The 23,055-nt window shown below is 47.5% G+C and overlaps 1 protein-coding gene across 1 annotated transcript; it reads right to left on the bottom strand.

The window, feature by feature from the left end:
* Positions 1-17,416: 17,416 nt before the first annotated feature.
* On the bottom strand, positions 17,417-20,324 carry Tor4a (torsin family 4 member A). The gene is made up of 2 exons (XM_004673151.3): positions 20,122-20,324; positions 17,417-19,452 (listed from the first exon to the last, which is right to left on the bottom strand). The coding sequence occupies exon 2, from the start codon at positions 19,414-19,416 to the stop codon at positions 18,124-18,126; it is 1,293 nt and encodes a 430-aa protein (XP_004673208.3). The 5' UTR covers positions 19,417-19,452; positions 20,122-20,324; the 3' UTR covers positions 17,417-18,123.
* Positions 20,325-23,055: the final 2,731 nt, after the last annotated feature.

Raw genomic sequence — 23,055 nt, 5'->3', positions numbered from 1 at the left:
CCTTAGTTCTAATAGTGTTTGTTTGATGAATTTGGGGCCCCCATGTTAGGTGCATATATGTTTAGGATTATAATGTCCTCCTGTTGGAGTGTGCCTTTAATCAATATAAAGTGACCTTCCTTATCTTTCCTAACTAATGTTGGACTGAAGTCTGCCTTGTCAGATATTAGGATAGCAACCTCTGCTTGTTTTCCAGGCCCATGTGCTTGAAACACCGTTTTCCAACCTTTCACCCTAAGATAGTGTCCATCCTTTGTAGAAGGGTGAGTTTCTTGGAGGCAACAAATTAAAGGATCTGAAAACCTATGTCTTTTGCTTGGGCATTGAGGCCATTGACATTAAGAGATATTATTGAAAGGTGTGTGTTTATTTTTGCCATTTTTTGTAATTCTTCACATTTTACCTTTACTTTCTTGAATTAACTAGTATTTGAGTATGGTTGTTTTTTTCCCGGTTCCTTATATGTGTGCTTTTCTTTCTCTTCAGCATGGAGGATGCTTTCAAGTATTTTCTGTAGAGCTGGCTTTGTCTTCAAATATTCCTTTAGCCTGCTTTTGTTGTAGAATGTCCTTATTTCTCCATATATTTGAATGGATAGCTTTGCAGGATAAAATAACCTTGGTTGACACTTGTTATCTTTCAGAACTTGGAATACATCACTCCAAGCTCTTCCGGCTTTTAAAGTTTGTGTTGAGTAATCTGCTGTGATCCTGATGGGTTTGCCTTTGTAGGTAACTTGATTTTTCTCTCTAACTGCTTTCAATATTTTTTCTTTGATTTGTATGTTTGGTATTTTAATTATAATATGGTGAGAAGAGGTTCTTCCCAGGTTTTGTCTGTTTGGTGTTCTAAAGGATTCCTGTATCTGCATTGGCACCTCTTTCACAATTTGGGGGAAGTTTTCTTGTATGATTTTGTTGAAAATGCCTACTATGCCTTTGGAGTGAAATTCTTCTCCTTCTGCTATGCCTGAATTCTTATGTTTGATCTTTCCATAGTGTCCCGAATATCTTGAAGTTCCCATTCATACTTTCTTATTAGTTTGTCTTTCTCTTTGTTGGACTGTATTAGATCTGCCACCTGGTCTTCTAGTTTAGATTTTCTGTCCTCTCCTTCATCCATTCTATTGGTGAGATTTTCTATAGTTTTTCTTTTTTTAATTTCATTGACTGTGTTCTGCATTGCTAGTAATTCTGACTGGTTTTTCTTTATTATTTCTATTTTCTTATTTGTGTCTTTTATTGATCTCTTTATTTAATTAAATTGGTTTCCTGTGTCTTCTTTGATTCCTTTGATTTCCTCTTTGACTTCTTTGAACATATTTATAATCATTCTTTTGAAATCTTAGGCATTTCCTCTAACTCATTCTCACTGGAGGTCATTTCTGATGCATTAATACTTTTTGGTGGATTTGTATTGTCTTGATTTTTGGTGTTTCTTGTGTTATAATGTACATATTTTTTCATCTTGGATTAATTTAATGTTTGGATTTTTCTAATTACCTGCAGTATCAATCAATCTGATATTATATATCTTTAGGGTAGGAGCTTAAGGTGTTAGGTGTGGCTCTCAAGGCTCTCAGAGTATCTACAAAAGTTACCCTAGGTGTTGGGTTTCTCTGCTGTGAGAGTATTCAAGTAGGCTGAGTGGAACAAAATACAGGAAGATTCTAAAATTTAACTAAACAATGTACACATTAAATGAAAAACAGAACAGAGTATTTAAGCAAGAGTAGGTATTATGACAACCATATCCTCTAACAAAGTCACAGTCCCTTAAGGGTGTTGCCCCACACCCTTAATCCTGGCAACTAGGAGGTTAATATTTCTGGTCTGTTGAGGGTCCCAAGTCAGCTTGTGACCAAGTGAGACCCTTCCCTAATGAACAACAGAAGAGAAATCAATATAAATCAAGAAGCAGCAAATGACAAACCCAAAATATAGCTTATTTAAGAATGGCAAATATGGGCTGAAGAGATGGCTTAGTGGTTAAGGCATTTGCCTGCAAATCCAAAGGACCCAAGTTTGATCCCCCAGGACCCATGCTAGCCAGATGCACAAGGGGGTGCAAGCATCTGGAGTTTGTTTGTAGTGGCTGGAAGCCCTGGAGTGCCTATTTTCTTTCTCTTTCCCTCTTCCTCTGTCAAATAAATAAATAAATAAAAATTTTAAAAAAGAATGGCAAATCTGACCATCCATCAGATTTAACATATAATTTATCCTGGTATGAAATGTGCGCTTAGCACTTCTGATTCAATCCTATAGCCCAGGCTTATTTGGCAGGTACTGACCTGGTATAATCCCAGTGACCTTTTGGGATGGTTTTGGTCTCCGTTATGTTGCACTGCTGCTTGGGTCCCTCTTTTCTGTGCTGTGGGTTCAGGTAGGCTGGCTGGGTCACTGGATCATTGCTCTGGTCACCGGTGCTGGGTGCTGTGAGCTCCCTTCCCCAGGTCTCTGGTGCTTTCTGGGGCTTGTGTTAGCAGTGGGGGAAGGGAGGCTGTGGATGGTGGCTCTAGTTCTCCTGCTAGTCCATGTGGTCCTCTTCCTCACAAGCTGCTCCTCTGTTGGTCACTGTGGTCCTCCCTTCATATTTGAGTTTGTGTGGAGGCCGTTGTGAATGGAGAATCCCCTCACCTGGCTTTTCCTGTGGCTCAGGCTGGGCCTAGCGCCTGTGGCCCCATGGACCTGGTGCTGCTGGTACTGGAGCCACTTCTGCCTGCCTGTGTGGGTTCTAGACGCTCTGGATCTCTCCTACTTCTCTGCTGCCGCTGGTATTTTCTTTTATACCTCACTTTTTAGTATTTTAGTAGAAGAGTGTATTTTGCTGCTTTTTTTTTTTTTGCTTTTTCTCCCCTAGGCTGCTTTGGTGTGGTTCCTATGCTGCCATCTTAACCAGAAGTCACAAATTAACTTTAAAAAAAATATTTTTAAGGGATAGAGAGATGGCTTAGTGGTTAAGGTGCTTGTCTGCAAAGCCTAAGGACTCATGTTCAACTCTCCACGTCCCATGTAAGCCAGATGCACAAGTGCAAGGTCACACATGAATACTAGGTGGCACACATGTCTGGAGTTTGATTGCAGTGGCTGGAGGCATTGGTGTTCTAATTCTTTCATTCTCCCTCCCACCCCCTCTCTGTCTCTCTTATAAAAAAATAAAATAAAATTGGGCTGGAGATGTGGCTTAATGGTTAAGACACTTGCCTACAAATCCAAAGGACCCACATAAGCCAGATGCATGGAGTTCGTTTGCAGTGGCTGGAAGCCATGGTGTGTCCATTCTCACTCTCTCTCTCTCTCTTCCTCTCTGCCTCTTTCAAATAAATAAATATAAATTTAAAAACTTCAAAAAAGGTCAATAAAAAGTTTTAAAAATTAAAAAAAAAAAAAAAAAAAAAAAAAGAAAGAGGGCTGGAGAGATAGCTTAGCAGTTAAGGCGTTTGCCTGTGAAGTCAAAGGACTCAGATTCGATTTCCCAGGACCCATGTGAGCCAGATGCACAAGGTGGCGCATGCATCTGGAGTTTATTTACAGCAGCTAAAAGGCCCTAGTGTGCCCATGCTCTCTCTCAAATAAATAAATAAAATAAATAAATAAATATTTTTTAAAAAAAAAAGAAAGAAAGAAAGAAAAAGAAAAGGGCAGTGTGTGGTGGTGCACACCTTTAATCCCAGCACTCGGGAGGCAGAGGTAGGAGGATTGCCATGAGTTCAAGGCCACCCTGAGACTCCATAGTGAATTCCAGGTCAGCCTAGGCTAGAGTGAAACCCTGCCTCGAAATCCCCCCCCAAAAAAATTTTTTTTAATAAAATAAACTTTTTTTTGAGGTAGTGTCTCCCAAGTGCTGGAAGTGTATCTGGCTTATGTGGGTACTGGGGAATTGAACCTGGGTCCATAGACCTCACAGTCAAGTGCCTTAACTGCTAAGCCATTTCTCCAGCCACAAATTAACTTTGTTTATTTTTTATTTTAGAGGGAGAAAGAATTGGCATCCCAGGGCCTCAGCTACCGAAATCAAACTCAGACGCTTGTGCCACCAAGCAGGTATGTGCCACCTTGCACTTACCTTACCTGCGTATGACTGCCTTATTGGGACCTGGAGAGTCAAACATGCGTCCTTAGGCCACAAATTAACTTTAAAAAGTTACATCAGGGGTTGGGGATTTAGCTCAGTAGATTAGCACTTGCCTAGCAAATGCAAGGTTCTGAGTTTGGTCCTTAGCACTGGAGAGAAAAAAATGTCAGCTAGGTGAGGTGGTGCACACCTTTTATCCCAGCACTGAGGAGGCAGAGGTAGGAGGATTGCTGTAAGTTTGAGGACAGTCTAGGACTACAGAGTGAATTCTAGGTCAGCCTTGGCTAGAGCAAGACCCTACCTCAAAAAACAAAAATGGGGCTGGACAGATCGCTTAGTGTTTAAGGCACTTGCCTGCAAAGCCAAAGGATCCAGGTTCGATTCCCCAGGACCCAAGTAAGCCAGATGCACAAGGTGGCACATGTGTCTGGAGTTCGTTTGCAGTGGCGGGAGGCTCTGGCGTGCCCATTCTCTTTCTCTCTCTCTATATATATGTACCTTTTTCTCTCTCTCAAATACAAACAAAATAAAATAAAAATAGAGTGAGTGCCAGTGACAGGTCAGTGTGGGCTAGAAAAAAACAAAAACCTGGGGAAAAATAAACAAAGTGGACAACTTAGATGCAGGGTACAAATGCCCAGAAAGTCCTCGCGGATGGAAATTACCCAAAGTGACTCAGAGACTTTGCAAATGTAATAGAAGCACAGATCTTGAGATGAGGGGTCACTCCAGATTGTCCAGATGGGCCAGTTTAGTTGGGTGAGTCCTTAAACAGAAAACTTTCCTTGGCTGTGGTCACTGAAGTATGATGTCAGAGTCAGAAATCTGAAGCACTGTTCCTTGAACATGGGGAGAGGAAGTCAGGCCCCAAGGAACGCAGCCAGCCTCTACATAATGGGAGAGGCAGGGGGTGAATTCCATGCCTTCAGAGACCTTGACTTTAACCTACTTTGACCCAATTTATACTTCTGGCCTCCAGGCCTATGAGATATTACATGGATAATGTTTACTACCAGGTTTGTGGTAACGTGTTATGGCATTAATAGAATGCTAGCACAAGTCTCCTGATATCAGACATCACTAAAAACCTTAAAAGAGGAGGCTGAAGAGATGGCCCACTTGTTAGGGTGCTTGCCTGCAAAGCCTAACAACCCAAGTTGGATTCCCCAGTACCCACGTAAAGCCAGATGCACAAAGTGGCACATGTGCCTGGAGTTCATTTGCAGCAGCTGAAATCCCTGGTGCTCCCATTCTTTCTGTATCTCTCTGTTCTTGCAAATAAATACATAAATAAATAAAATTCATGCCTTTAATCCCAGCATTCCAGAGGCAGAAGTAGGAGGAGTACATGAGTTCAAGTCCAGCCTGAGACTACATAGTGAATTCCAGGTCAGCCTGAGCTAGAGTGAGACCCTACCTCAAAAAAAAAAAAAAAAAAAAAAAATATATATATATATATATATATATAGAGAGAGAGAGAGAGAGAGAGAGAGAGAGTCACTAATGAAGCTGGGCATGGTGGCACACACCTTTAATCCCAGAACTCGGGAGACACAGAAAGGTAGGGGGATCACTATGAGTTTCAAGGCCAGCCACAGACTAGTGAATTCCAAGTCAGCCTGGGCTAGAATGAGACCCTACCTCAAAAAACCAAACACACACACACATTTATATAGATAGATAGATAGATAGATGTCAGAGAGAGAGAGAGAGAGAGAGAGAGAGAGAGAGAGAGGGAGAGAGATAGGAAGAATTGGAGGCCAGCCTTGGCTACATATCAACTCAAACAAAAACTACCAATGGCCAGTTGTGGCACACGCCTTTAATCCCAGCACTCAGGAGGTAGAGATAAAAGGATTGCTGTGAGTTCAAAGACAGCCTAGGATTCCAGTGAGTTCCAGATCAACTTGAGAAAGCAGGAGACCCTTCTTTGAAAAACCAAACAACAAAAAGACAACAAAACAAAACAAAAAAGAGAAAGAAAGAAAGAAAGAAAGAAAGAAAGAAAGAAGGAAGGAAGGAAGGAAGGAAGGAAGGAAGGAAGGAAGGAAGGAAGGAAGGAAGGAAGGAAGGGAGAGAGAAAGAAAGGGTCTCACTCTAGCCCAGGCTGATCTCAAACTCATGGTAATCCTACCTCAGCCTCCTAAGAGCTGGGATTATAGGTGTGAGCCATCTACCTAGCTGGATTTGTTGTTGTTGATTTTTTTTTTGAGGTAGGATCTCCCTCTAGCTCAGGCTGACCTGGAATTTACTGTGGAGTCTCAAGCTGGCCTTGAACTCACAGCAATCCTCCTACCTGGTCCCCAAGCAAGTGCTGGGATTAAAAGTATGTGCCACCATGACAGCCTGGATTTTTTCTTTCTTTTTTTTTTAATATTTAACTAATTTTTATTTTATTCATTTGAGAAGAAGAGGTAGATAGAAAATAGGTGCGCTAAGGCCTTTAGCCACTGTAAACAAACTCCAAATGCATGAGCTACCTTGTGCATCTCGTTTATATGGGTCCTAAGGAATTGAACCTGGGTCCTTGGGCTTTGTAGGCAAGCACCTTAACCGTTAAGCCATCTCCCCATCCCTTTTTTTCTTTTTCTTGTTTTGTTTTGTTTTGTTTTTGTTTTCATGAGGGGGAGTCTTGCTCTAGCCAAGGCTACCATGAAATACACTATGTAGTCTCAGGATGGCCCGCCACACTCATGGCAATTTCCTACCCCTGCCTCCCGAATGCTGAGATTAAAGGTGTTGGGCCACCACGCTTGGCTTTGGATTTTTTTTTTAAGACAAGACCCCTAACTTGAGACCCTCCTGCCTAAACTTCTGTAGTGCTAGGATTGCAAGAATGATCCACCGTCCCTGGCTGACCATGTCACCTGAAGTAAAGGAAATTATCCCACATGATCAGTTCAGTACAGCTTCCAGGGAGAAGACGGCTTTCTACAGTGCTGGAGAGCTCTACCCTGCCTTTGTTTCCCAGCAGTGCTGGAAAATGAACTCTCAGGGACCTCCACATGCTATGCACTTATTGTACCATAACTGCACCCCAGCCCTAGCATGACCTTTCTGACACTACCTCAAAGATTTCTGGACTCGGGCTGGAGAGATGGCTTAGCAGTTAAGCGCTTGCCTGTGAAGCCTAAGGACCCCGGTTCGAGGCTTGATTCCCCAGGACCCACATTAGGCAGATGTACAAGGGGGCGCACGTATCTGGAGTTCGTTTGCAGTGGCTGGAGGCCTGGCACGCCCATTCCCTCTCTCTCTCCCTCCCTCTTCCTCTTTCTGCTTATCGCTGTCAAATAAGTAAAAATAAACAAAAAAATTTCTGGACTCCCCTATCCAGCCCCACCTCACAACTATACAAGCCCCACAGTGCTTGATACACACAGTCCGGAGACACCTAGACTACAAGGCAAAAGATCAGTTCAAGCTCTCACTTAATGTCATAATAAAATTAGCTCAAAATAAATCAGACCAGGGCTGGAGAGATGGCTTAATAGTTAAGGAACTTGCCTGTGAAGCCTAAGAACCCAGGTTCAATTCCCTAGTACCCATGTAAGCCAGATATACAAGGTGGCACGTGTATCTGGAGTTCATTTGTAGCAGCTAGAGGCCCTGGTATGCCCATCTTTTATACATATCTGCCTCTTTCTGAAATAAATAATAAAGCATTAAAAAAAGATTTATCCCAAAAAAAGAATAAAAAAGATTTTATAAAAGAAAATAACTCGGGCTGGAGAGATGGCTTAGTGGTTAAACGCTTGCCTGTGAAGCCTAAGGACCTCCATTCGAGGCTTGATTCCCCAGGACCCACATAAGCCAGATGCACATGGTGGAGCATGCATCTGGAGTTCGTTTGCAGTGGCTGTAGGCTTTGGCATGCCCATTCTCTATCTGCCTCTTTCTTTCTCTGTCTGTGGCTCTCAAATAAATAAATAAAAATAAACAAAAACAAATTTAAAAAAACCTCAAGCTGCCGGGCATGGTGGCGCACACCTTTAATCCCAGCACTCGGGAGGCAGAGGTAGGAGGATTGCCGAGAGTTCAAGGCCACCCTGAGACTACATAGTTAATTCCAGGTCAGCCTGGACCAGAGTGAGACCCTACCTCGAAAAACCAAAAAAAAACCTCAAGCTGGGCATGGTGGCACACTCCTTTAATCCCAGCACTCGGGAGGCAGAAGTAGGAGGAGCACCATGAGTTTGAGGCCACCCTGAGAAAAACCAAATAAATAAATAAATAACTCAAATTAAACATAAAAACTCAAACAAATCCCCTAACATAATCTTTTCTAAAATATTTTATTTATGTGTTTACTTAATTGAGACAGGGAGGGAGGAAAGGAGAGAATGGGCACGCCAGGGCCTCTAGCCACTACAAACTCCAGATGCATGGGCCATCTTGTGCATCTGGTTTGTTTGGCTTATATGCCATATACATATATGCTGGGATCAAAGGTGTGGACCACCACGCCTAGCTTAACTCACACCTTTAGTCCCAGATTCAAGAAGCTGAGGTAGGGGGATCTGGGTGTTTGAGGCCAGTCTGGGGCTACAGAGTTCCAGGTCATCTTGGGGGATAATGGGACCCTGCCTCAAAAATAAATAAATAGGGGGTTTAGTAGTTAAGGCACTTGCCTGCAAAGCCAAAGGACCCAGGTTCAATTCCCCAGGACCCACATAAGCTAGATGCAGAAGGTGGCACATGCATCTGGAGTTCATTTGCAGTGGCTGGATGCCCTGGTGTGCATTCTCTCTCTCTCCCCCAACTCTTTCTTTCAAGTAAATAAAGAAAAATAAAAATAAAATATTAAAAAACAACAACCGGGGCTGGAGAAATGGCTTAGTGGTTAAGCACTTGCCTGTGAAGCCTATGGACCCCAGTTCAAGGCTTGATTCCCCAGGACCCACATTAGCCAGATGCACAAGGGGGTGCACGTGTCTGGAGTTCGTTTGCAGTGGCTGGAGGCCCTGGTGCGCCCATTCTCTCTCTCTCTCTGCCTCTTTCTCTGTCGGTTGCTCTCAAATAAATTAAAAAAAAAAAAAAAAGCCGGCTGGGCGTGGTGGCACACGCCTTTAATCCCAGCACTCGGGAGGCAGAGGTAGGAGGATCACCGTGAGTTTGCTCCATAGTGAATTCCAGGACAGCCTGGGCTAGAGTTAGACTACCTTGAAAAACTAAAAACAACAAAAATATGGATGTGAGGGCGATCTGGCTGTGACATATGTCATCCCATTGATCGCCAGGGTTGATTCGGCTGATCTGGCTGGTTAGGCGGGTGTCCCCTTCCTCACTCACTGCTCCTTGTATGTCCCTCCTAAAGCAAGAGGATGACCTTTCCCGAATAGAGGAGGACCGGTCTTTGCTCGAGGGCATACGAGTAGCTGAGTTCTCCTGCTAGAACCTCCAAACAAGCTCTCATAAAACAACAAAAATAAATAAATAAATAGGGGCTGGAGAGATGGCTTCGTGCATCTGGCTTATGTAGGTTCTGGGGAATTGAATCTGGGTCCTTAGGCTTCCCATGCATTCTTTTTTAAATTATTTTTTTATATTTTTATTTATCTATTAGAGAGAGAAAGAGGGAGAGAGATAGAATGGGCATGCGAGAGCCTCCAGCCACTGCAAACCAACTCTAGGCATATCACCTTGTGCATCTGGCTTACATGAGTCCTGGGGAATCGAACCTGGGTACTTTGGTTTTGCAGGCAAGTCACTTAACTGCTAAGCCATCCCTCCACCTGCATTCTTCTTTTTAAAAAAATATTTATTTGCAAGCAGACAGAGACAGACAGAGCTAGAACGGATGCCTCTAGCCACTATGAATGAACTCCAGATGCATGTGTCACTTTGTGCATCTGGTTTTATGTGGATCCTGGGGAAACAAACCCAGGCTGTCAGGCTTTGCAGGCAAGTGCCTTAACCACTGAGAAATCTCCCTAGCCCTTCTTCCTCTTCTTTTTTTTTAACAGAAGATTTTATCTTTAGCCGTACGTCATAGTGGCCCATGCCTTTATTCCCAGCACTTGGGAGGCAGAGGTAGGAGGATCGCTGTGAGTTTGAGGCCACCCTATTTTTCTACTTATTAATTTATTTGAGAGAGTGTGAGAGTATTAGTTTTCCAGGGCTTCTTGCTACTGCAAACTAACTCCAAACATATGCATCACTTTGTGCATCTGGCTTTACTTGGGTACTGGGGAATTAAACCCAGGCTGCATTCAATAGTTGAGCCATTTTCCCAGCACCCTTTATACTATTCTTAAATTTTTATTTATTTATGTATTTATTTCTTTTTTTTGTTTTTGTTTTTGTTTTTCGAGGTAGGGTCTCACTCTGGTCCAGGCTGACCTGGAATTAACTCTGTCATCTCAGGGTGACCTTGAACTCATGGCAATCCTCCTACCTCTGCCTCCCGAGTGCTGGGATTAAAGGCGTGCGCCACCATGCCCGGCTCTATTTATGTATTTATTTCTTTTCTTTTTCTTTTTTTTTTTTTTTGAGGTAGGGTCTCATGCAGACCTGGAATTCACTATGGAGTCTCAGGGTGGGATTAAAGGCCTGCACCACCACGCCCAGCCTCCTTTATACTATTTTTTTCCGCAGGGGATTTCATTAGAGCTCATGGTTTCAACTGCCAATCCCATCCTGCAGTGCCGGGCCCAGTTACAGCCATACCGGCTGGGATGATCCATTGGAAGGGCCTGGCTCAAGTGCCAGTCAGCCATCCTGGGTGTGCAGCCCGAGGTGTCCCATCCCCATTTGCCCACATATGCTCCAGGCAGAAAGCAAACTAGCAACTATTCTAATATGTAAAAGAAAGTTGTAGAGAAGAAAGTTTGGCTAGAGAATAGATCATGTTTCCTGCCATGAAGAAAGCAGGGAGCAGAAGACTTACCCTCTGAATTTCCTGGCCAACACACCATTATATAGCAGGAATTTTTTTGCGGGGGGCAGGGGGGGAAGAGGGTGTTCCTTGCCAGTACACTGATGCGCCAACACACCAATAAATTTAGGGTATCCTTGGGTCTTTGTTTTATGATTTTTTTTTAAAGTGTTTTTTTGAGGCAAGCCCAGCAGATTGGCCTTTTTCTTTTTAATTAGAGAGAGAGAGAGAATTGGCATGCCAGGGCTTCTAGCCACTGAAATCAACCCCCAGACATGTGTGCCACCTAGTGGACATGTGCAACCTTGAATGCTTGCATCACCTTGTGCATCTGGTTTACATGGGACCTGGAGAGTAGAACATGAGTCCTTAGGCTTCGCAGGCAAGCGCCTTAACTCCTAAACCATCTCTCCAGCCCTTGTTTTATGAATTTAAAGAATTAAAATCCATAGACCAGAGGGTAAGACTTAGAGATGCTTCATTATATTAAGAGAGGGAAAGAGAAGATATGGTGGAGATTTCAATCAAACTAAAATCCCTTTCCCCTTTTTGTATTGAGCAATGTTTTACAAGCACCTCAGATTCTAAGCCTAGTGCATTTTTAGAAGTTTTTATTTTACTTTATTTATTTGAGAGTGAGAGAGAGGCAGATAGAGAGAATGAGACTCCAGGGCCTCCAACCACTGCAGGCAAGCACCTTAACCAATAAGCCATCCCTCCAGTCCTGGTCTTTCAATTCCCAAGGAGGGCATTTGTGTTGTTTCCTCCTTTCTTAGTGTGCTGCCAGGGACACAGGAAGCAGGGCCAAAGATGATTTGTGATCGGCCTCTGCACTCCAGATCTGCTGGTCAAAGATGTAAAAGAACATGGGCTGAACCAGGCATGGTGGCACACACCTTTAATCCCAGCACTCGGGAGGCAGAGGTAGGAGGATCGCTGTGAGTTTGAGGCCAGCCTGAGACTCCATAGTGAATTCCAGGTCAGCCTGAGCTAGAGTGAAACCCTACCTTGAAAAATAAAAAAAGTTTTAAAAAATTTAAAAAAAAAGAACATGGGCTGGAGAGATGGCTTAGCAGTTAAGACACTTGCCTGCAAAGCCAAAGAACCCAGATTTGATACTCCAGGACTCACATAAGTCAGATGCACAAGGTGGCACATGTGTCTGGAGTTCATTTCCAGCAGCTGGAGGCCCCAGTGCACCCATTTTCTCTCTCTCTCTCTGCCTCTTTCTCTCTCAAATAAAAATAAAATTAATGCTGGGCATGGTGGCGTATGTCTTTCTTTAATCCCAGCACTTGGGAGGCAGAGGTAGGAGGATCGCCATGAGTTGGAGGCCACCCTGAGACTACATAGTGAATTCCAGGTCAGCCTGAGCTACAGTGAAACCCTACGTCGTAAAACCAAAAAAGTAAAAAAGCTGTGAAAGAGTTCATCTTGGGACAAAGCACTCCACTCAGTACTGGAGTCTTCCACCTATTACCCTACAAAACCTTTGATACCCCCCCCTTTTGGAAAATATGGAATACATTCTTTGAAATGAACAGTCTTTATCCCATTTTCCTAAACCTGGACTTGCATAAAACAATCTCTGATCTCTGTCTTCTAGTCTGTGTTGGCAGAGGCTGCAGGTAGCAGGATTTCTGGGGTCTCAATAACAATCAAGCCCTGCAGTTTCAGTTTAGGTTTTACAAGCTGATGCTGGTGAGGAAGAGTCTGTCCTTAGTGATCTCCAACCGTGTAGCACGTGATTAGCTTCCTAGCACTGGGGTCACAGGTGTGTGTGTTCTACCTTGCCTGGCAATATATATGTATTGGTTTTTCAAGGTAGGGTCTCACACCTAGCCCCAGTTTTTTAATTGAAAACATGAACTGTTAGGGTTTTTTTGTTCATATTGGGGAATTGTTGAAGTTTTTGTTTTTGTTCAGATTTGGAAGATGTTGGAGTAGGGCTTAAAATGCGTTTGGTTTTGCCCAGCATATTTGAGGCCAGTACTTTCCCACTAAGCTACAGCACCAATTCACTTTTGCACTTCAAATGACACCATTAAAACAATAAAATTGGAGCTGGGCATGGTGGCACACGCCTTTAATCCCAGCACTCTCGAGGCAGAGGTAGGAAGATCACCGTGAGTTTGAGGCCACCATGCGACTACATAGTGAATTTCAGGTCAGCCTGGGCTAGAGTGAGACCCTACCTTGAAAAACAAAAAAGAAAAAGAAAAAGAAAAAAGAAAGAAGGGAAGAAAGAAAAGCGAATTGGGCTAAAGAGATTGTTCAGTGGTTAGAGACTTGCTTGCAAAGCCTGCTGGTTGGGTTTCGATTGTTCTGTACCCACATCAAGCCAGACACACAAAGTGGTGTGCATGTCTGAAGTTCATTTGCAGCAGCAGGAGGTCCTGGCACGCTCATACTCCCCTTCTCTCTCTTCTTCTTCTTTTTCTCTCTCTCTCTTAAATAAATTTTTTAAATTGTCTTTGTTTGTTTGTTTTGCGGCAGGTCTCACTCTAGCTGACCTGGAATTCACTATGTAGTTTCAAGGTGGCCTGAACTCATGGCGATCCTCCTACCTCTGCCTCCCAAATACTGGAATTAAAGGCGTGTGCCACCACGCCAGATTTAAACATTTTTTGCTGACCATGGTGGTTGGTACATGCCTTTAATCTCAGCATTCAGGAGGTGGAGGAGGATTAATACAAATTCAAGGCCACCCTGGTCTACATATTGAGATCCTGTCTCAAAAAAACCTAAATTAGGGCTGAAGAGATGCTCAGTGGTTAAGGCACTTGCTTGCAAAGCCAAAAGACCTAGGTTCAATTCCCCAGGATCCACATAAGCCAGATGTGCAAGGTGATGCATGCAACTGGAGCTTGTCTCAGTGGCTAGAGGCCCCGGTGCACCTATTCTCTCCTTCTGTCTGCCTCTTTCTCTGTCTGTCTCTCTTTCTTTCAAATGAATAAATAAAAATAAAAATAAACCTAAATAAGGGGCTGGAGAGATGACATAACTTGTTTGCAAAGCCTAAGAACCTAGGTTTGACTCCACAGGATGCACATAAGCCAGATGCATAAGATGACGCACGTGCACAAGATCACGTATGTGCACACAGTGGCACACATGACTGGAGTTTGACTGCAAGGGCTAGAGGCCCTGAAGCACCAACTCTCTCTCACACTCTCTCTCATTAAAAAATAAACAAAACAGGGGCTGGAGAGATGGCTTAGTGGTTAAGTGCTTGCCTATGAAGCCTAAAGACCCCAGTTCAAGGCTCAAATTCCCCAGGGCCCATGTTGGCCAGATGCACAAGGGGGCACATGCATCTGGAGTTTGTTTGTAGTGGCTGAAGGCCCTGGCGTGCCCATTCTCTCTCTAATTGCCTTTTTCTCTCTCTGTCTGTCACTCTCAAATAAATAACTAAAAACAAACAAAACAAAAAACCAAATAATTGCCAGGCCTTTCTTTAGTCCCAGCACTCAAGAGGCTAAGGTAGAAGGATCACTGTGAGTTCAAGGTCAGCCAGAAATACAGACTGAGTTTCAAGTCAGTTTAAGCCAGACTTGGGATGTGAGGTAGGAGGATCTCTGAGTTGGAGGCCAGCCAGCCTAGACTAGAGTGAGATCCTACCTCATAAAAAGGGGGGAAGGCAACTTTCCTAGTATTACTCTGATTTTGTTTGTTTTTCGAAGTTGGGTCTAGCTCTAGTCCAGGCTGACCTGGAATTCACTATGTATTCTTAGGGTGCCTCAAACTCACAGCAATCCTCCTACCTTGATCTGCAGAATGATGGGATTAAAGGCATCACAATGCCTGGCCATTATTTTTCTTTTTTTTTTTTCGAGGTAGGGGATCACTCTAGCCCAAGCTGACTTGGAATTCACTGTGGAGACTCAGGGTGGCCTTGAACTCAGTGATCCTCCTACCTCTGCCTCCTGAGTGCTGGGATTAAAGGCGTGTGCCAACATGCCCGGCTGGTTATTTTGTTTTTTTTTTTTTTTGAGGTAGCGTGTCTGTGTGTATAGCAGGGTCTGTCCCACTTTATGTGATTGGGGGATTGAACCAGGTCTGGCAACCTTTATAAGCAAGAACCTTTACAACCATTGAGCCATCTCCCCAGGCCCAGTGTTTTCTTTTAATATGCTTATTATTTATTATTCATTTGAGAGGAAGTATGGGTAGGCCTGAACCTCCTGTCACTGCAAAGGAATTCCCGATGCATGCACTACTTTGTATGTCTGGCTTTACTTGGGTACTGGGGAATCAAATCTGGCTGTCAAGCTTTGCAAGCAAGCATCTTTAACTGCTGAGCCATTTCTCTAGACCCTGTTTTTTTTGTTTTGTTTTTGAGTCAGGGTCTCACTTTAGCCCAGGTTGGCCTCAAACTCAGAGATCCTCCCATCTCAGGCTCCTGAGTGCTGGGATTAAAGGCTGCACCACCAAGTCTGGCTAAACTCTTCTAGTTATTTATGGACTTCCTGGAAAGCCCTGCTGGCCGAGCTGGGCAGCTCATTCAGCTGCCAAGTCTGCTGTACTGTCCTCTTCAGAACTGCTCAAATAGCCGGCCGGTGGCGCACGCCTTTAATCCCAGCACTCGGGAGACAGAGGTAGGAGGATCACCATGAGTTCGAGGCCACCTTGCGGCTACAAAGTGAATTCCAGGTCAGCCTGAGCTAGAGTGAAACCCTAACTAGAAAAACCAAAAAAAAAAAAAAAAAGAAAGAAAGAAAGAAAGAAGGAAAGAAAAGAAAGAAAAAGAATTGCTCAAATGTTGAAAAATGAAAAAAATCATTTGGCTGGGTATGTTGGTATATACCTAAAATCCCAGAACTTGGGAGGCTGAGGGAAGAGAACGATGAATATTCAAGATGAACCTGAACAACAAGTGTGAGACCCTGTCTGAAAACAAAAATCTAATTAGCATAGCCTATTAAATAGAAGATTACAGAGATGTTGTGAAATTTACCACTAGATGGAAAAGTTTCAGCATGCCTTTCTTAATTAACAGGTTAAGCAGACCAAAGGGGGGGAAAAACAGCAGATTGTCAGATTTGAGCTACAGTTTATTCACAAGCATGATACAACTTGCCCACAGTGCTACGTGCATTTGCTGCTTAAGCATGGGGATTGGCTTAATGTAATTATTTTAGAAATGTGTCGTTTTAGAAATAAATAAAAAGAAAAGTCTGCATTGGGTGTGGATATTAGCCTCTTAAGTTGCTGCTCCGTGTTAAGTGGCTGAATATATGCCCAACTTGACTAGACAGGGGACACTTTTAGAAAGGCACCCAGATGACAATCTGGAGACCCACCATGGGAAGCAGTGAAGCCTCCAGCATCACTCAGCAAGGGCTGGCCAGCACCCCCATTCAGCAGTTCTGACACCCCTCAAGTATCAACACAAGGATCTGTGACAGAGCAAGGCCTCACCACTGTGGGCTCAAAGTGAGCTGGGTGGGAAGAGCTTGGGCCAGACTGCAGTGCATGGTCTCCCAGAGCTGTTCTTCCCATGCTTCACATCCCGCTGCAAGCCCAACCCAGACCCAGAACCTCAGGGACACCAGAGAGCAGGGAGGAGTCCCCGGATCTATGATGCAGGATGTGCCCGGCACCTCCCAGGCGAGGGCTCCCATTTGCACAGAGGCCTTTCAACCCACCTACCCTGCAGCTCACAAATGCAGATGGGTGGCCTCCTGGGACTTCAGAACACAACCAGGGCAGGCTGGATGGGGTTACAGTGACCAAAGAACCCTTGGGAAATTCACAGAACCTGCTTAGATTGCTGGGCAGCAAGCCCGCCTAGGGACACCTGAGCTGGGAAAGTTTCACAGCAGGATGACTCAAGAGACGGGAGGTGGGGGAGTCAAACTGTTGGGAGGGCAGAGGACACACACCATCTCCTTTGGTGGAGGGCACTCCCCTCTGTCTCAGGAGCCTTTCTTTGCTGCCTCCTCAAGCCTCACTTTTAGGTGTGCCTGTTTGCAAAGTGATAGTTAACACACACTCACAGGGAGGGGTCCAGGTGCCAAGCCGGGCGCTGGCCACAGGCGGCAGCATGAAGGCCAGCTGGACACAGATTAAAGCTTCCACAGAAACTTCCCTTTGAGATGCACTACAGCTCACCTGCGGGAGAAGTCTGCGAGAATGGGAAGGGCTCCAGGGCCCAGTTGAGGACCTCTGAAGCAGGCTCCAAAGCCTCTTTCTTTCTTTTTTATTTTATTATTTAATTTATTTGAGACACAGAGAGAGGAAGAGGGAGAGAATGGGCACATCAAGGCCTCTAGCCACTGCAAACAAACACGCATGCTCCACCTTGTGCCTCTGGCTTTACGTGGGTACTGGGGAATCAAACCTGGGTCCTTAGGCTTCACAGACAAGTGCCTTAACCACTCAGCTGTCTCTCCAGCCCCCTACAAGGCCTTTTCTTGTTTGTTCATTTTGTTTTTTTTGGGTGTTGCAAGGTAGGGTCTCATTCTAGCCCAGGCATCTGACCTGAATTCAGATTCACTATGTAGTCTCAGGCTCAGTGATCCTCCTACCTCTTCCTCCCGAGTGCTGGGATTAAAGGCGTGCATCACCACACCCAGCTCACCAAGGTCTTTTCTACCTGTATCCCCAGTTCAGTGCTTGGCAGAAGGGGGGTCAGTGCAAGGGGACCCAAGAGATTGAGGCCTTATCTCACCTTTAACCAAATCTCTCCCTGAGATCATGTGAGGGATTCCACTGGCACCATTCTGGCTTGGAGACACCATTCACCGCACTTTGTTCCTAGGTATGCGTAGGTCCATCTGGACAAGCATCCTCCACCATCTGCCAGGCTGAGGAGGCATGCAAGGGGCACCTGGGTGTGTGGAGGTTGCCACAGCACCCCACAGAGCCAGATTCCCACCCAGCTACTGTCCACTCCTTAGGACTGTTGGGAGATCCCATTACATGTGCCTGGGACACGCTGGGCACAGTAGGGGCTCAAGAAGATGGGCCAGACAACAGGCGGAAAGTGGATGCTTTCCTGATGACCCTGGGGAAACTCAAGGCTCTGGGGTTGGATGAGGAAGTGGGGAGCTCAGACCTGAACCACCTTCTAAGGTCTCCCTAGCTCCCAGGGGTGAACCAGCTTGTTGGCTACACCCCCTCAATCTCCCTCCTGCTTCCACCAACATCGCAAATATTCCGGGGTCACTGGCTTAGTATCCAGTGTGTGCAGACCTGTGCTGCAACACGTTGACCTTGGCTACCACCTGCTTGCAGCCAGTGGTGGCAAATTCGTGGCCAGCAACGTGGTAGTAGCTGAGCTGCTCTGCCAGACGCTCCGCGAGGGCCTGCTCAGGAAAAAAACCCTCCCCGGCCATCTCCTCACGGAAGCAGTTCACCACGTCTGGCTTATCCAGCAGCAGGAAGGGCACGATGGCAGCGGCCTGCCACAGCGGGTGCTCTTGGACCAGCAGTGTTTGAAGGCGGCTGCGCAGCTCCTCCTCCGCGGGGGCCTGGGGGCTGCGTGCACTGTCCCCAGAGCGCGGGAGCAGCGTGCGTGATGCGTTCTGCAGGACATAATGTGTGATCTCCGCGCCTCCCGCGCCACTGAGGAGCACGTAGATGGCGTTGTGGAAATGGTGTGAGAGCTGCGGCTGCAGAAGGCCGTACAGCTCATCCAGCATGGCAGAAGGCAGGAGCTCAGCCTCATCCAGCACCAAGAGAGGGGTCTTCTCCTCCTCCTCGGCCTGCGACACCACGTCCGCCACGCGCCGCCTCAGCTCCTCTCGGCAGTCCTGCGCAGCGCGTGGGTCCGGGCAGTGATGCCCTGCGTGGTACTGCAGCACCAACGCGTCGTCCTCGAGGACCGAGCGGAAGTGGCGTGCCAGCAAGCGGCCAACGTGGCTCTTGCCCACGCCACTGGGCCCGTGCAGCGCCAGGAGGAGCGGGCGACTGTGCACGTGCGTGGCCAGGTAGTCCCGCAGCAGTGTCATGATGTGGCTCACGGCGGCCGGCTGGCCAAACACCGCGCGCTGCAGCGCCTTTTCCAGGCCGTCCAGGTCGTAACGTTGCGCGTTATCGTCCAGGTTCTCGATGGCGTTGAGTATCTGGAACCCCACGATGGCCACAAGTAGCAGCAGGCAACGCTGCGCCCGGCTTCGGTGTTCTCCGCGGGGTCGGTACTTGCGTGAAGTCTCGGGGTAGAGCACTACGCGGCTCCGCCTGCGCCTCTTGCGCGGCGTCCTGGACGACAGCTCCGCCAGGCCATCGAAGGTGAAGAATTTGGGCTGGTGCAGGTCTGGGCGCAGCGCCCCAGGACTGCCGCTTGGCCTGGCCGCCCCGCTCCCAGCGTCAGCCCCGGCGCCTGGCTGCAGGAGGCGTCGTTTGCGGAGGACGCACACGCGGCGGCGCAGGCGGAGCACCGCGCGCACGGGCGCGATCATGCATGGCCCTTTGCAGCGAGGGGCCGCGGCGTGAGGCTCCAGGCTAGTCTCGCCGCGGTCCATGGTGCAGGGGCGGCGTAGGGCATACAGGTCCCCTTCCTGCAACAGGAAGATGGGGAGCGTCTCCTGACTCCCGCCGCAGCCCTCCCACACGGGCCCAGAGCCCTGGCCCGAGCGATCTTACCCCCCTGGGAGCCCGGTGGGGTGCGGCCTGGGCTGTAGCCCCACGACCAGATACTGGCTCCGCCTTGCTCCACTGACCAGGAAGCCGTGGCTCAGCTGGGCCCCAATGCAAATCTCATGGGTCCTTCCGAAAGGGCCCAGGCCGTGAGGAAGTGGCTGGGGGGAGGGGGTGTGTAAGTTATCAGGCTAACTGCCTGACTTCCGAGGAGTCCCGAGGATTCAGCACCAATTAGGGGTGTAGAAGAATCAAGCAGGACCTTGCCTCCCCAGCTAATACCAGACTGCCAGGGGCCCCTACACTTCTCAATGGGCCTCTTTAAGCAGAGGCCATTGCATTGCCAGGAGGCGAGACTTCAAGCACGCTGTGTTTGTGTGGGGGGTGGTGGTGGGAGAGTCTTTTGAGAATGGACCCCAGCACTGCCCACCGTCATAACCCAGGCCTTCCAACCCCCTACACCCAACACTGGGGGTCTTCCCAACATTCCCCCAGTGAATACACGGGGCAGAAAGGATAGAAAGAAGAGCCAAGAGAGGAATAGCCCTGTGAGGAGGCTGACCTGAGCGCCTCCACTCTCAAACCCCTACCTGCAGTTGCTCAGGCTCCCCCAGCTCAGTTACCCACTTCCAGGACCCGTCGTTGGCCTGCAATTCAGGAAACAGGAAATGCTGGCCTCCCCCCAAGGGTGATGTGAGCAGTTCAGGGGCCTTCTGGGCCAATGTAAGCCAGAAGTGGCCAGCGACACCTGCGGGTCCCCAGAGACCGGAGTGGAGGAAGCTCTGGGGAGGTTTCCGCTTAGATGCAAAGGAAGTGAGTCAGGGGTGCGGCTGGGCGGGGCTTGGGCTGGACAGAGGCGCCAGTGGGGGAGAACTGGCTGGCTGGCCCAGGTCCCCTCTCAAATAGTTCACCCACTCTTCAGCCTTCCCCCACCCCGAGACACATGATTCTTTTCTGCAGTGTCACCTCCCACCCCCAGGTCTCCTGGGAGTTCAGTCTGTCCTCCACTAATCCCACTTCCTCTCGGGATATTCATTTCCCACCTGACCCTCCAGAACCCACTGGAGGAAGACCTTGCAGAACGGTAAACAAAAGAACAGGATCCTCTGTACAGCCAGGTGCACCCAACCCCTTCCTTACTTTCATTTCTGACTTTCCGACCCCCCCCCCACCATGTCCTCCCTTCCTTTCCAGCAGCATGGAGCTCTCTCCCAAGACAATACAGTGAGGCAGAAGTTCTAGAGCTAGGAATAGAACCCCAGTCATGACTCAGGATCCTTGTGACGAGTGGGAGAGCACACGGAGAATGTGCCAAAGCTGAAAGGCAGAGAGTTGGGCCCTTTGTGGCCACCTGCTCGCCTGTGGCCCTGCCTATCTCCACAGGAGGGGGAGGGACATTGCCTGGATGGCTCGAGGTTTCTCACATTCTGGAAGGGAGCTGGTTGCTGTCTGGCTCAGCCTGGAAGCCCTGAACGACTTGCAGTCTTCGGCACCTTCAAGGAATGGCCTCTAGACATGTTCGTCTCTAGGTCCCTCTACGCACCTCAGCCATGGGGTCTGGGCCTGAGTCTGTCCTGCTCTCCATTCCCTATCCCCCTTCATGTCAAAGGCCACGTGGAGTGCCATGTCAGGAGGCTGGCTGACAGGCCCTGAAGCTGCATAGGGAGTTCTAGAGATTCCAGGCTTCTAGCCTGGTTTTCTCCTACCTCAGGAAGAACCTAGAAACCTGGGGCAGAAGAGGTTGACCAGACCCAACTGAAAAGGAACAGTGCAGGCTCCAAGTGAGCTTGATGCTGGACGGCTGGTTTTGTCAGAAGCAGATATGCCACCAAACCCTCTGGGGTCCAGAGCCCCATTCTGGGGGAGAGTAGGTCACTTTCTAAAGGGACGTGATGTGGTCATGGAACTCATGTCCCAGGTTAATCCTTGCTGAGATAAAGCCTAAAGTGACTGAGGCTCCCCAGGCCCCACAACTCACCTGTCAGAATACCCCCCACCCTTGGCTCCTGCCATTCCTGCAGGCACTCTTGGCAGACCCTTCCCACTTAGCCAACACTGGCAGAGGCCAGCCACACTGATCAGTTTGTCCGTCCTGACCATGAGCCTCGGGTGGCCCTTCCCTCTGCCTAATGAGGTTCATGGCCCAGTTCTTTCCTGTCCACCTTATGTCCCTACCTCTGCCCTGACCTGAGCAAATGAAAGTAGCCCCAAGGGCCAGAGCAGGTGTGCCCTCCTCACTGGAATGCCCGTGCTCTGTAAGCACCAGCTCCCTGGCTTTGAGACCCTAGGCACCTTTTCCCCAATTAACTTTTATTTTTTATTTTTTGAGGTAGGATCTCACTCTAGCCCAAGCTGATGTGGAATTTACTATGTAATCTGAGGCTAGCCTCGAACTCACATCCATCTTCCTACTTCTGCCTCCTGAGTGCTGAGATTAAAGATGTGTCACCACACCCAGCTACTATCTACTTAAAAAAATTTTAATCCCAGCACTTGGGAGGCAAAGGTGGTAGGATTGCCATGAGTTTGAGGCCACCCTGAAACTACATAGTGAATTCCAGGTCAGCCTGAGCTGCAGTAAGACCCTACCTCGAAAAACAAAAGCAAACAAAAAATTTCCAAGGCATGGTCTTGTTCTAGCTCAGGCTGACCTGGAATTAGTCTCAGGCTGGCCTTGGACTCACAGGGATCCTCCTACCTCTGCTTCCCATACCTGCCTATTATCTACTTTTTACTGCTGGATCATTCCCATCACCACAATGCCATGTTTCTTCCATCTTTAAAAGCAGAAGCTCAAAATGCCGGGCGTGGTGACACACACCTTTAGTCCCAGCACTTGGGAAGCAGAGGTAGGAGGATTGCTGTGAATTCAAGGCTACTCTGGGACTACATGGTGAGTTCCAGGTCTGCCTGGGCTACAGAATGAGGTCCTACCTTGAAAAAAAAAAGCAACTCCTCACAGGTTCCAAGTCTGCTCAGTTCCACCTGCTGACCTGCACCTATGACCTCCACTCAGCTGGATCCTCAGCCATGTTCCTATTAGCAGCCACATAAAGTATGAGGCTGGAAACAATGCAAATGTGGTATGCAGAACAGGGAATCTGGGAGGGGGCAGGCTGGACAGAGGTCAGCTCAGGGCTTTAGAGAAGGAAACCAGAGCACATGCTCACTCCCTATGTCACCATGGGTGCCCTGTGTGGTGGCCTCAGCCCTCTGCCAACAGGATGGCCATCACCAGATGCAGCCTGGATCTTGGACCAGGACAGTGAGCCATAATAAACACTTTTTTCTTTAGAACTCACCCAGTCTGTGGAAAATTGGATGATCATATCCCTTCCCCCTTGCACATGGTTTTCCCTCAGCTTGTGGCACATAACTCTCCTGCCTGTTCCCTGCCCCACTTGATGATGGGCATCCAGGGCACACAACCACTCATGTTTGAGGAAGATTAAGTAAAGGCTGAGGGCTCCCAAACCACCTGCATCTGCCTGGCAGGCTTTGCCCCAGAGGGTTGCCCTCTTCAG

Source organism: Jaculus jaculus, chromosome 1 (genome assembly GCF_020740685.1).
Source record: "Jaculus jaculus isolate mJacJac1 chromosome 1, mJacJac1.mat.Y.cur, whole genome shotgun sequence".
Taxonomy (NCBI): domain Eukaryota; kingdom Metazoa; phylum Chordata; class Mammalia; order Rodentia; family Dipodidae; genus Jaculus; species Jaculus jaculus.
The sequence above is the reverse complement of the archived record's forward strand: the minus strand, read 5'-3'. Positions and strand labels throughout refer to the sequence as shown.

Coding starts and splice junctions, on each gene's coding strand:
- Tor4a (XM_004673151.3), bottom strand. CDS start 19,416: ATGGACCGCGGCGAGACTAGCCTGGAGCCTCACGCCGCGGCCCCTCGC.